Source organism: Drosophila suzukii, chromosome 3, assembly GCF_043229965.1.
Source record: "Drosophila suzukii chromosome 3, CBGP_Dsuzu_IsoJpt1.0, whole genome shotgun sequence".
Lineage (NCBI taxonomy): Eukaryota > Metazoa > Arthropoda > Insecta > Diptera > Drosophilidae > Drosophila > Drosophila suzukii.
In genome coordinates, this window is record NC_092082.1 from 66,094,979 (window position 1) to 66,108,156 (window position 13,178).

Consider the following 13,178-nt stretch of genomic DNA (forward strand, 5'->3'; position numbering starts at 1 on the left):
AGACACGCCCCGAAATATACAGACTGACTGACGCAGATTGACTGGCAGCCAAGAGCCGGGTAATGTTTGCCCCAGGCATTCGTTACAAAAGCCATACTTACAATTGTTTCTTTTTGAACAAGAAAAATATCTGATTACATATTTAATTAATATTATGGATATAAAACTGTATTTTAATATATTAAATATATTATTTTCCTTTAGAGAAGGAGGAAAATTAATTTTTAACTTATTTCCAAGCCCTAAAGATTGCAATATATTTTAAACCAATAAAAGATTTTCTTATCAAGAAAAATGTTAGTTTAACTTAATATTCATTGCTGCTTGTTCGGTTCAAAGCTATAAAATAATAAAAATATTTTATAAATTCAAGACCATGCGTTTTTCTTGGTGTAAAACCACTAGAGGTCGTCGCCTAACGAGGAACATTGGCCAACACAACCCAAGTCAACCCCGGGTTGGAGGTCACCTTCATTAAATTAAAGAACACTGCTCATTTGCATGGGCGCCTTCTTTCCGCTCTCTCAGTTCGCCCTCGCCCATAAATATGGATTTAGTTTCCGTTCAAATAAAAGCAGAACAACTGCGGACAACATTTAATTAGTGGAAATTAATTTACAGCCGTAGCCAGGGTTTTAATAGAGTCTTATATAAAAAATAAAATAAAAATTAATTGAAGGCAAGGTGCGCTGCCTTAACAGCAAGTACTAAGAATTTAATTAGGCATTGAAAAGATGCGAAAACATTTAAAGCGGACAAAAGTGCGGAAGGATTTTAGCAAAACATATGGATGTTTATGATATTTAAAGAACGTGAGTGTAGGTTTAAAATAAGAACATTATAAAAGATCCTTTAAAGCTTCAATACTCGTTGACCACGATTAAATATTATAAACCTCCTGGTTTATCGATAATGCTACCTATTACATTTAATTTTAAAAATGCGACTACGGTATACAAATAATATATTAATATCGGAATAGCGTGGAAATTCGACTTCGTTATATTGATGTAGAAAGTAAAATGTGAAAAAGAAGGGCGAAAATATGTTCGTCACTTTAATAAACCGCAATTTTCGTCTATTCAAAGTCGAAACTCTGTACCAAGACTTGGTAATTTTGGCTTTGGCAAATTAAATTGATTTCACACGAAAAAGTTTTTCCCCTTTTCCTCATCATCCTAGCGGTTTTCGCCACCCACCAAACTTTGGGAAAACTCGTGCTCCGCAGATTGGCAACGAGTTATGCAACAATTTAATGTCAACATACAATTAAGCTAGAAAAGAGCGCTGCAAAGGCGGTCGTTAAGCTCAGCGCTGCGAGTTATTTGCCCCAGCCAAAAGTCAGACGGCCAAGAGGACAGACAGGAAGCGGGAATCAGGAGTGCAGAGGACGACATATAGACGACAGCTGAAAAGTCATTTGTATGCAGCCGCAAATCGAGGGACATTAAACTTTTAAGACGCTTTTATTGCTCTCCCCACAGGCCGTGTGCTTCACAACGTCCGTGTCCTTTTCAATTCTAATCCTTATATGTACCTTCTGGTCCGCAGAGCCCAGGGCCTTTGGCTTTGGCTTTGATTCGACGGCTTAGCGTTGACATGGCTGTCGATGTGACAGCCTGATTTATATGGCCCAGTCCACGGGAAAATCTCAGCCAAATTGCTTGTGGCAGCGGCAAAAAGTCCAACGGCAAAGCTCTATAAATTCTGCATAAGTCAGCGGACTCCGTAATTTTCTAAAGTTCATTTTATTTCACTCAGAAGCAGACCTGGAATATCATACTATACATTGTATTTTGCGGAAATATGTGCTCCCAGGCACGTTTTGCGTTTCAGGCCAGACAGAAAAGCTCATAAACACCTTTGCAGCGAATGTAGCTCGGGTTTTGCATATAAAGTGCACTCTGATCCAGGTTGCAGTGCGGATAAGTAGAGTATGGTCGAATACATTTGTGGATTTTAAAGCTTGATTTTCAGGCTTCAAGAAAATTAGGTAGTTGATCTGGATTGCTACAAATTGTTACTATTTAAGCACTGGAAAAGTTCAGTGCCATTATTGTTTAGATTTTATTCAGTTTTTTAGAAGTATGGATATATGTTAAATTTCTTGCTTGAATATTGATTTTAGAAAATGAGTTTTTTATTTATTGACTAATAAAGTCCGAAAATAATATAGTGATTGTTTTGATTTTAATAAAATATCATTCATTTATAATAGTCGGAAAACCAAATTACAGCTAGATAATTTCATAATAACCCCAATACTCATAACCTTGGGTTTTTTAATTGATTTGCTTCAAAAAACATATTTATTTTAGTAAATATCCTCACAGACTGAACTCGAGAAGGACATTCTTGATCTTTTAATTGTGTTTCCTGAGCATTTTGACAGCATTAACCTCTGGTTTGTCTTTCCGAAAACAAATGGAAATTAAAATCCATTTAAGTTATAAAATTCTTCACTTGCACACTCCGCCAGCCGCAGACAAAGGAAAACTTTTCACACATACTTGGCCGAGAAATTGCAGCACTTCCTGAGCAATTTATGAAAGCAAACTTTTGTGACACCTTCTCCGCCTGGAAAATATTCGTCATACTTGCAAGCAGAATGTAACTCAAATTATGCGCACTTCGCCGGAGGGAAAGGAGAAACACAAACACAGGAAGGCTGGGCATATTTAATTGCATTTTCCTGTCTGTCCTCCCTCCTCGAGCCAAACTTCAAATGTCTGAGCCGACAAGAATGATACTCGTATCTGTGTCTGCATCTGCATTTACATAGACGAGTGTGCATCTGCTGCTAAGCGTTATTCAATGTTGAACAATTAAAACGAAATTCGATACCGCCTTTGAGCTCTTTAATAATGAAAAAGAGGGAAAACGAAGGAAAAACTATTTTCCGCCGCTTGTGCGTGCCTCGAACGGTTTTTTGCCTTTGTTTTCCTTGTTCAACGATTACCGCACGAGTGCTTTTTGTCAGTGTGCGGGTGAACGAATCTGCCTGCATCGGTGTGGGTGAGTATCTGTGTGAAATGCTGTGCTTAGTGCACTCATGTGAATAACGACGCTGTCGACAGCGCGACTTTCCCATCGATGGCACGCGCTGAGCTAAAGGTGCCCCAATACCCTGAAATTGGTTAGGAAATCATCTTGAACCCTCGGAATACATTGTATAAAAGATATATTCAGCTGAATAAAAACAGAGTAGATTGAAGAATAGTTGATAAATGGGACCCATAAATCAGGATATGTCAATTTAAATGTTGCTAAATTTTCTAGCCCAAAATCACTCTAAATACCAATCATAGTCCTAGGAATTTATTTTTTAAACCTCATTATTACTGTAAGAATATTAATGTCCCAAAACCCCAAACGTTAGAAGAACCAAAGTAAGATTTGTCACTGTAATTTTATTTATTTATTTTATTTATTTAAGAATATCAAGGTGATCTTAATTTAATCAATTTCAAAAGTAAGGGTATCCCAACATTGCTATTTTTCAGTCCAGACACTTTATTTAGCTACCGGCTCTTTACTACCTTTGGCGTATCTCTATCTAGCCGCAGAATCTGCTGGCAATGGAGGAGCTGCACCTCCAGGCTGCAATCAAAATGCATTCCGAATGGAAATTTCCCCTTATATAAGTACACCGAACTTACGTCAGCCATGAAAGGAAACGGCAAAGCAAGGAAAAATAGGGGAAAAACAAAATTAAAATGCCGCAAACAAATGTGACGTCAACTCCTTTGCGAACACATTTCAGCATCCTTCGAATACTCGTATTACCGCATTTCCGCCTTTCGCGAAACACAGTCAAGTCATTATGCCAAAAAACTTTACCAGTTATCATCGCATTTAGATTATTCACAGCCTTTGTTTTCCCAAGCACCAAGTTTTCACTAAAGAATCATAAACAAGCAAAAATGTGACTAAAATGCAGAGAAGCGGAAAAACTTCGTGTAACTTGCAAATTTCTTTTTTTCCTTTTCTCACTGGTTGTGACAGATTTTGTGCCTGAAGTCTTCCTCATTTGTGACTGGGGTAAGCTAATTTGATTAATGGTTAAGACAACAGTAGTTTGAGTTAGGGCAAACTATAAATTACATCACTCATTAAGTCAATAAAGTCTTTGACGAACCCTGAAGATTAAATTGCACTATTTTATTCTTTGCATTCAGTTAAACTGAGAAGTTTTAACTGCCCTGTATAAATTTGAATTTTATGCATTCGTTCAATTTGCGCACTCTCGAAGTTACTTGCTTCGGAGTAGAAAAGTCTGTCTAGCCAGGAAGGAGGCAATCGGAAACGTTTATTTGGGGGCGAGGAATTCTGTTTATGGGGTTATTAAAAGAACATTTCGAATTTAAAGGCCTTTTACAAGAACTCAGCATAAAATGTTCTGTACACTTCCAAATATCAAACTCTTTGGGAATTAAAATCATCAAATGCAGTCTAGGAATAGCAACTTATCTGCATTTTAAAATCCTTTAACATTCCATACAAATTGCGTATACGACTGGTTGAACAAAAATATTTTGTGCTTACTGAAAGAACCTAATTTCGAGAAAGATTTTAGTTGTAAGGGTTTTACTTTATTTTATGTTTAATTTTTGCTTTTTTTATTAGTACAGTACTTTTCATTCTGTTGAGCAAGACACTTGGTAATAACATAATAACTATGAAATATTTCCGAAAATCGTACATCTATTTACTATATTATATTATTAGAAATAGATACACAAAAATATATAAAAAAAGATAAAAATGGTTAGAAAGAGTAGGGAATTTTTGTCATATTTTTGTATCTAATTCAATTTTACAACATTTTCTGTTTGTTTTCAGATTGTCATGTTTAAATCCAGACTTTGAACCATGTATGCTGAAACAAAAGCATGTTTTCGACAGACATGTCTGGCACATTGCGCAATCAGCGAAACTTAGCCGGGACCACTTAACCCGAGCTGAACTTGGCTTGTCGTGGAGCGGAGTTGGCTAAATCCCTCAATGCCGGCAATTGAAAATGCTGAACGCTGGTTGGATGCCATTAAGACAATGCAGCACAAAATTGCACTGCAGCATACAAAATGCACATCTGTATCGGGATGTTGGTGAGAATACATATCTCTTGGCTGTGCAAATAATTGTCCATTGTGTGCGCTTATTTTTTGTCTTCTCCATGTTGCTGTTCTATTTCTATTTTAGCTGCATATCAAATTGCCATTGCCAACTGCAAGGCTGAACAATAATGTGGCAAATAATATGAAATTATAGCCAGCCACTGAATGACAAAGTGGCAGGCCACGTTTCGCCTTGAAGAAAATGTTTTAAAATCCAAAGAAGGAAAGCTTAAATGGACATAAAAATAGTGTTTTACTCCCAAGTAAAAATATTCTCGAACTGTGTTAAAATATGTTGAAAATTCCCGAATACAACCGAGTTATTCGGCTGACATCACTCCGATATTTTGGGAATTTTATATGAATTTATATATGCATTTATCCCGGCCAATTGGCAGCGACTTCTCTTCTGCTTGCCAAAAGCTAAAGCTAACACATTACTTATAGGCAAATAAGGTCAGATGAGGGGTAGGACACAACCCCCTCTTATTTCGCATCCCCTTCATGGCCACTTAAATATTTTCCGCTTTTGTATTGTTGAGCAAAAGTTTTTCCTTCTTCCCGCCGGCAAAACGCATAAAAAATGCATACGCACACCAGTTTCCATATCGTTTATATAATGGGATTTGCACACACACTTCTACACACATTTAGGGTCTGTTTGTGTTGGCCAAGTTAAAAACAAAAGCGCAGCAAGAGGCAGCACTAGAACCTGAAAGCGTGGAACATTTAACTTTTTATGCAAGAGAAGATTTTTTCTGCGCTTAGCCAAGGATTGTAAAAACCTGAAAAGCTAGATCAGGGAACAGAAATGTTTTAGCAAAGTAGAATAAAAAGCTGAATATAATCATCGTTATGATTTACGGTGCTATGAGGATTAAACATAATTTTTTGTGGGCGTTAAGTACTTTTGGTACTTTAACATAACTATTTAAGACCTTTTTATAAATCAAGATGTGTTTAACAATGATTTAAAGGCCCACATCGTTTTTGAAATAATTTAATATCGTAGCAAAGAAAAAGTTGATTTCTTAAAATAAATCACGAAACAGTTTTATTAAACTAAACACGTAGACAATAAATTTCTTCATATCAAACTTGCATTAAATCAGTGGATTCATTTTTTTTAAATGGCAAACAGTACCTTGTTTGGTTTTAGACATATTTTCTCGGAAATTCAGGATTACTAACCATTAAAGAATTTCTATCGATAGTCGTGACCAATTTAAATAAAATTTTAAATGTTAATATTTAATATATCATGGATCATGACCGTTCATCAGATAGAACTTTTTCCATCTATTTGAATACAAAATCTCGAAATTATAACCTTTCCAGTAAAAAAAGATTTCTAGACTCACAAAAATTCACATAGATGGATTAGCATGTTTGGTATTAAGTTTAAATATCTGGTATCCTTCCAGTTTTCTATGGAAGTATTTTAGATTAACTCAGCACCTATTTGGTGGAATGAACATTTATAGACGTATTACAAAATATAAACTCAAAGTAATCATATGTCAAAGCAAACTAAATAAAAATACACCGTGGTTACGGTAATGGGTGATGACTACACTTGGCTATGAAATAAAAGTGAGATCTTTGGGAACCTTTAGAGCTCCTTAAAGATTCCCCCACTACTCCAACCCCAAACCGTCCAATAAAATTACTATCAGCACTGTCAGCATCAACAGCCCCTTGCAACTTGGTCGCCAGCCAAGAGCCAGCATGAAGATGGGGTCAGAGGGCAGGGTTAAAAGGGGGCTTGAAGACTGCGTCAGTGCAGCGACGACAAGCTGGGCCGCCCCATAAATACATATAAAGCATATACCATGTAGCATATGGCATGTGGCACCTGGCAGGCCGTTAGCCCGGCCCTGTAATCCATTCACTTGCGAAGGGAAATTATTATAATTGCATTAGTTCAAAGGCAGAAAATTGAAATTGAAATACGTTAGGCGATGTGATGGCACGGCCCTGGCTCACTCAGGATGCTGATGGATGGTTGGTGGAATGGCTGTATGGTCGAAAGGACTAAAAGGTGGAAATTCTGAAGCCAATGTTGACGTAATGTGCCAAGGATGGGGCGTTGTCGTATGGACCAGCACATTCGGTTAACGCTGCCTCTCGCAAACTAATTAAACCTAATGAAAGTACGTTTTTTCCGGGCATTTTTCGGTTCCTTCCTGGGTTAAATGAGATAAGACGGAAATCATTAGCAAATGGCTTAAAATTGGCTTTTAACCGACGTCCTTATAGCTGCATTATACGCTGCCTTTACTGGGCATCAAAAGCTTGTGCTTTAATGGAAAAAGTTCGGTTCCATACAAGTTCTAATCGCCTGACATTGATGAGCACGACTTGATAGACATTTCGTGCTCGTTCGACATTCGTGTACAGTTTTTAACGGCTGTCGAATAGGAAAATCAATATGAAAAGTTGTTGCTGATTAACACGCTAAACGTACCTGCACACATCAAAATCAAACAATCAAGGCTATAATAAAGTTGCTAAGAATATCCAGGTGCAGACAAAATGATGGATCAATGTACCTTTGTTGTTCATTGAGCTTATAATTTATTCAGCTTTTAAGTAAGTAAGTAAATATAGTTTTAGTAAAGCCTTTCATTTGCTATATTTAATATAATAATTAAATAATCTTTAAGCTTCTCTACAACACCGTACATTTCCATCGTGAAACTTGATCAATAAAAACCCAATTAACAATAAACATTCCAATATAATTGCAAATATTAAAGAACCCGAAAAATATTTTTTCAAGGAAAGTAAGCCAAACTTCGGAGAAATGTAAAAATTTTATACTCGCTCCGCATGCAATTCACTGATTTGTGTTGAAAATATGCAAATAACCAAATGACTGACTGCCAGAAAATGCGATTGTAAAAACAACAGCAGTCCGGAAAAGCGAAAAAAGCTGAATAAGGGGAAATCTCTCGTGCGACATGTGCTCCTCCCACTTCATGTCCCTCAAACATTTAAACAGTCAGTCAGGTTATTTAAAGTTTTCTGTGTACGTCAGTACAATCCAGAACAGTTGTACAGTACAATTTGAAATTCGCTGAAAAAAAGTTTTGAGAAGAGTGTTTTACATTTTTGATTTCACACTAACCGCCTCCGAACAGTTGACCCCAAGTAATTAGAAAACTTTTCACCCCACTACAGCTCGCCCACCGACTCCATGGAGATTGCACATCGGTTTTCAACAATCGCCGAAAAGACAAAACAAAAACTTCATATTCTCTGGGCTCCTCGCCCCCAATGGTTTGAGTTTTCCTTTGGTTTCCCCAATTTTCGGTTCTGGCAATTGAGGCGATTGTTGTGGGAAGACAGTGGCAGAAATGTGCAAATTGCCCTCGTTAGATGCAATAAGAAGGGTTTTCCGGGTAAAGAGGAGCCCCTGGGATATTCTCACTCCCTTGCTGACCAATAGAAGCTTCCAGTTTTCAATTATATAAATATTCTCTGAGGATATTTAAACCAATACCCTTGATACTGAGGCTTAAAAAAGTAAATGAGTTTCATTAAGATACTCTAGATTTATATTCCTTTTTTATAATATGCGTGATCCACTGTCTTTAAGCAATTGATATACAATTGTTATTGATTTATTAGAAAAAGTAATGACAGCCTAGAGAAAAAGAATACACCTTAACACTTTTCTATTATAATGTATTTATAAAATAAACAAAATATTAAAAATACCAAACAATTGTACCTAAAGTTTTAATTTATTTAGCTATAAATATTTTATTATTTAAAGCAAATTGTTCTCATATTCTTCTTTAACAAAAACTTAAGCCAACACTTTATATTACCACCATAACTGTCAAGCATAAATAAAAAGTAACACAAATAAAATAACACGGACTTAAAATTTGGTTAGACGGGATGTGTGAAAACTACGATGTGGGTGGCAGTAACCGACTCTTGACAGTTTCCTGCATCCAGGAGATAACATGAGCAACAAAAGCAGCCGCCTCGCCTTTTATACCATCCAACGGAAGATGCTGGGTGGTTATAGACGCAGGGAAACAATAGTGCGGATATAACTGCGAGTGTCAGTGGGAGATAATTCGGTAAAAGTTGAGTGAATCTGCACATAAACAAATTTCGTAATTTATTTCTCCAGCAAAAACTATTTTCTAGTATAAAAGAGCTAACGACAAACACCCAGATTTAAAATATAATAATAATTTTATTTTATATAATTGTAGATTAGTATTCCAGTAATAAAATTTGTTCTCAGTTTTTGTTAAAAGAAATTTGATCCGGTTGAAAAAATGTTTTACCATATCCTTATGGTTTCTAAATGTTTTTGTGTATACAAAGCGTGTATCTTTTATTGGTTTTTATAAGAATTTTTTCTTAGCCTGTGCATTGCCATAACTTTCATAGTTTTCCTAGAGGTTGGTTAAGAGAAATGCCTCCATTCTTTCGGTGCATCATGGGCCGACGCCCAGCTGACTGCGAGGAATCGGCGAATCGATCCGGGGAGTGACTAAGAATTAAGCATGGCGGTAGCCATATGCGAGCTGAATCGATAAGCGTGTGGCATGCAACCGTCGACCGACTGGCGACACTTAGCCGGCACTTGTTGTTGCTGCTGGGTAGGTGGGTGGGCCAGTGGGCGGTCGGTGGGCGGGTGTAGCTAAGTGGGTGGCAATGGGGTGGTTGGGGTAAGGAGTCGCCGTAAAAGTTTGACTGCCCTGCGCTGATGTAATACCGCAAGACAATTTTGCCTCGAACGTCATATGGCTGAACAAGCAGCGGGAAACAACAACAAAAACTCCAAGTAAAAGCCGGCTATAAGGTGCTCTCTCTTCACTTGCTCTTTCTATCTCTCCGCTCCTGCTTTCTCCAATTCTCTCTCCATTTCTCTTTAAGCTGCACATGCGCGGGTTCTTGAAATAATGGAAGGTTGTACCCTACAATTTGTGCGCAATGTGAAATGTGTAACTCTGTCCATACTACAGTGTTCCCTACAAAAAAAGGATCCCGGTATATTTAAGGAATTTATTTTAATTAAAATATAAGCCATGGGAAAGCATTAAATAACTTAAGATAAACAAAATGCAAGGAAGAATGGTCCAGAACAAAAATTTCAAGCAAAATATTAACAAAATTCAAAGTTTGGAAAGTTAACTATGTACTACATTAAAACATTTTCGATTTAAATTAAATTTCTTTAATTTTTCTGAAGGCAAAAAAAAATGTTTTGGTTTGTAAGTTAGGCAAAATTTAAGTCAAATTTTCCGCTGATTAACATATTTTACTATATTATCATCTTATCCATAATTGTTTAAAAGGTGGCTTTGATTGAACTAATTATTTTTAATTATTTTTATTTATTTATTATTATTAATTAAGATGTTGAATATTTTTAGCTGCAGAAGACTAGCAGAGACCTACTGTACTCTGCGAAATGCTTATTGTCAGATTCTTTTTTCCTGCCATCCACAATCTTATATATTGTCATGGCAAGTTGATGAATCAGCTGTTTTGCACAGCCACTGGAAAGGCAGCGCTGGAAGGAGAGCAAGTGCCTCGGTCGTATATCTCCGGCGGAGTCCGTGTCCGGGTCCGGGTCCGAATCCGGGTGCTATGCGGCCACAGCTGAGGGCCCAAACAAGCCACAAGCCATATGCTATTGATTTTCTGGGCCTTCTCTGCCTTTTTGCCCATTTTTCTTGCCTCAGTTCCATGTTCCATGTTTCTTTTTATTTTTATTTTATTTTTTTGTTGGCTGTTACTTACTTTACGCTGACGCGATTGGTGTCGAGCGTAATGCAAGTTAATTTATTCGCTGCCAGCGAATTTCAGTTATTTACTTTGGGACTCCATATATATTCGCTCTATATTGCCTGAAAATAAGCACAGAAATATTGCATGCCTCTGGACAAACGACTTGTGACGGCACTCCAAGGATTGCAGACGTAAGGTGATATTGATCAACGTTATGAAAGCCAGCGGAAAATGTGGCCAAGGGGAAATCAGTTAAGTGGGAGAGTTCAAGGGATGGCGGAATCTATGGGTCATAAATCCCGATAAGCCAAGGTAAATCAAACCAATTACTTTAAGCGAGATTTATTGTTTTATTTAAAGGTTTATAGGATCAAGTTAAAGTACATACAGCTGTTTCTGTGAAAATTGCAATTCCCAAAATAAAACGGTTGCACAAAAATGTAGTTGGACGAAATAATTAAAATTTTAATTATGATTCTGGGAATTATTTACCTCATTTTTCACGCTTAATTCCTGCTATGGTCCCTTGAGTCCCATTTAACCCTCGCATTTAATACCACAAATTGAATGTAAAAAATCCCTCAATATTAAAAATGCACCCTAATCCCACAATTCTTCCGAACGAGTCATAACTCAGGCCAAGTCACCCCATTTTCGGCTGCAGCCCCTTTCACTTGTCGCCTGCAAGTTCGCAATAAAAATCTATTATGTGTCCCACACACAACTCTCACATCCATACCCACACGCGGATTCAGACAACTGTCGTACATAAATCAAACGATTTGGACGCTATAAACGAAATGTTCGCTGTCTGCAAACTGGGCTAAGAGGCTAAAGGAGCGAAAACCCCGGAAAACAGCCTGCAAATAGCTTAAGGACTCCGGTAGAGACACAAATACCACAAATTCTAGGGAGGAATATTCAACATCGCCTCTTTTGTGACATTATAGTATTTGTTAGTCAAGCCAAATATTAATATTTATAATATAAACATTTGACGATTAACATATTTGTTTCATAAAACTTAAAAGAAGTTTTCAGAAGTATTAGACGTTACTCACCTTGTCTACCGGCATTGATGGGCACGCTCTGCACAGATTCCAGAATGAGCCAATCATAGGGAAATGCTTTTGCTGTTTGCCAAACCAAAGTGCCAAAAATACAAATTAAACACGCGCACGTAGGGGTTTATCTATTTTCGAAATTCGGCGATTGGAGTTGCTTATATTTAACAACTTTTCATGGGTCACACACACACGCGCCTTGCCTTTAAATTTAAATATTTCACCTCTCGCTCGCTCGCTCGCTCGTCCTCTCTATCTCTCTCTGTCGCTCACTCTCTATACGCACACGCACCTGGATAATGCGTAGCGAAGAAAGTGCGTTTGTATTGTCATAGGCCAAATTGGATTAGACTTCCGCTGCGGGGAGAAATCGAGGCGTGAGAAAAAGTATTGCATACCAGCAGGCGCCGAGTTCCGATGATGATCTCATGCACACATACACACACACACACTCAAGCCACCTTTTTATGACCCCCTGAATGTCAGCGCAATTAGCCAATAATACCTCGATTATATCGGGCAAACAATTTTATTGGACCTTTAAAAAGGAACCTGTGCGAGAGCCGCGTTCAGATTCTTATTTTTATGCCCTGGCAAATCGATATCTATTTTTCATGACAGCCCCGTGGTATGCAATACTTTTTAGCCGCCTGGTGCTGGCTGCAATTTTGCATTTCTTTTAGCCGTTTATTTTTCTGTGGTCGTGGTCACTGGAGCGAGTCGTTGGTAAGACAGTAAAGCCAAGAAACTTCAGGTGAAACACAGGGAAACACACTTTTTAAAATTGAACCGATTGCTCTCTGCTCCCTGCTCTGCCGCTGCTGCTACTGCTGCTTATATAGCTATGTGGATCTGCTCTGGCTCTTTCGGTTTCAACTCGACGACGTTACGAACACGACTGAACCTGAACTGAAAGGTCTCTGAAAATAATCCACCGACCGAAGCCAAAGCGACGGCGTTGGAGTTGACGCAGGGCCTGGAAACTGGGGAGAGCGATTTGGAAGTGGAACCGCGAATGGAAGCCTCACTAAACATATGTTCGCATGGGCGTCGGTGTGTCCAAGAAAGTGCATTACTAATTAAGCAGAAAATTAATTAATTATGAAGTTACTTTTGGGGTGAGACGGTTGTAATTTACTGCATTTAATTTTGTTTGCTTTGCCTTTCTAAAACCTGGCAACGCTGACATGCGCATTGCAAACGGTTATATTCTGACGTCACAATTGACCATAAC

General features: G+C 37.7%; 1 protein-coding gene across 13 annotated transcripts in view; it reads right to left on the reverse strand.

Moving 5' to 3' along the window:
* LOC108016087 (proteoglycan 4) overlaps nucleotides 1–12,870 on the reverse strand; it is a 34,966-nt gene extending 22,096 nt beyond the window's left edge. For 9 of the 13 annotated variants that reach the window (XM_065866940.2, XM_065866942.2, XM_065866948.2 and 6 more), the window contains exons 1-2: nucleotides 12,720–12,869; nucleotides 11,942–12,301 (exon numbers count right to left, since the gene is read on the reverse strand). In XM_065866940.2, coding sequence (XP_065723012.2) covers nucleotides 11,942–11,998 — 57 coding nt within the window. In that variant the 5' untranslated portion in view covers nucleotides 11,999–12,301; nucleotides 12,720–12,869. Of the gene's footprint in view, nucleotides 1–11,941; nucleotides 12,302–12,583 lie in introns of all 13 variants that reach the window. The other 4 variants (XM_065866939.2, XM_065866941.2, XM_065866938.2 and 1 more) reach the window with 4 other exon arrangements.
* Between the last annotated feature and the right edge of the window lie 308 nt (nucleotides 12,871–13,178).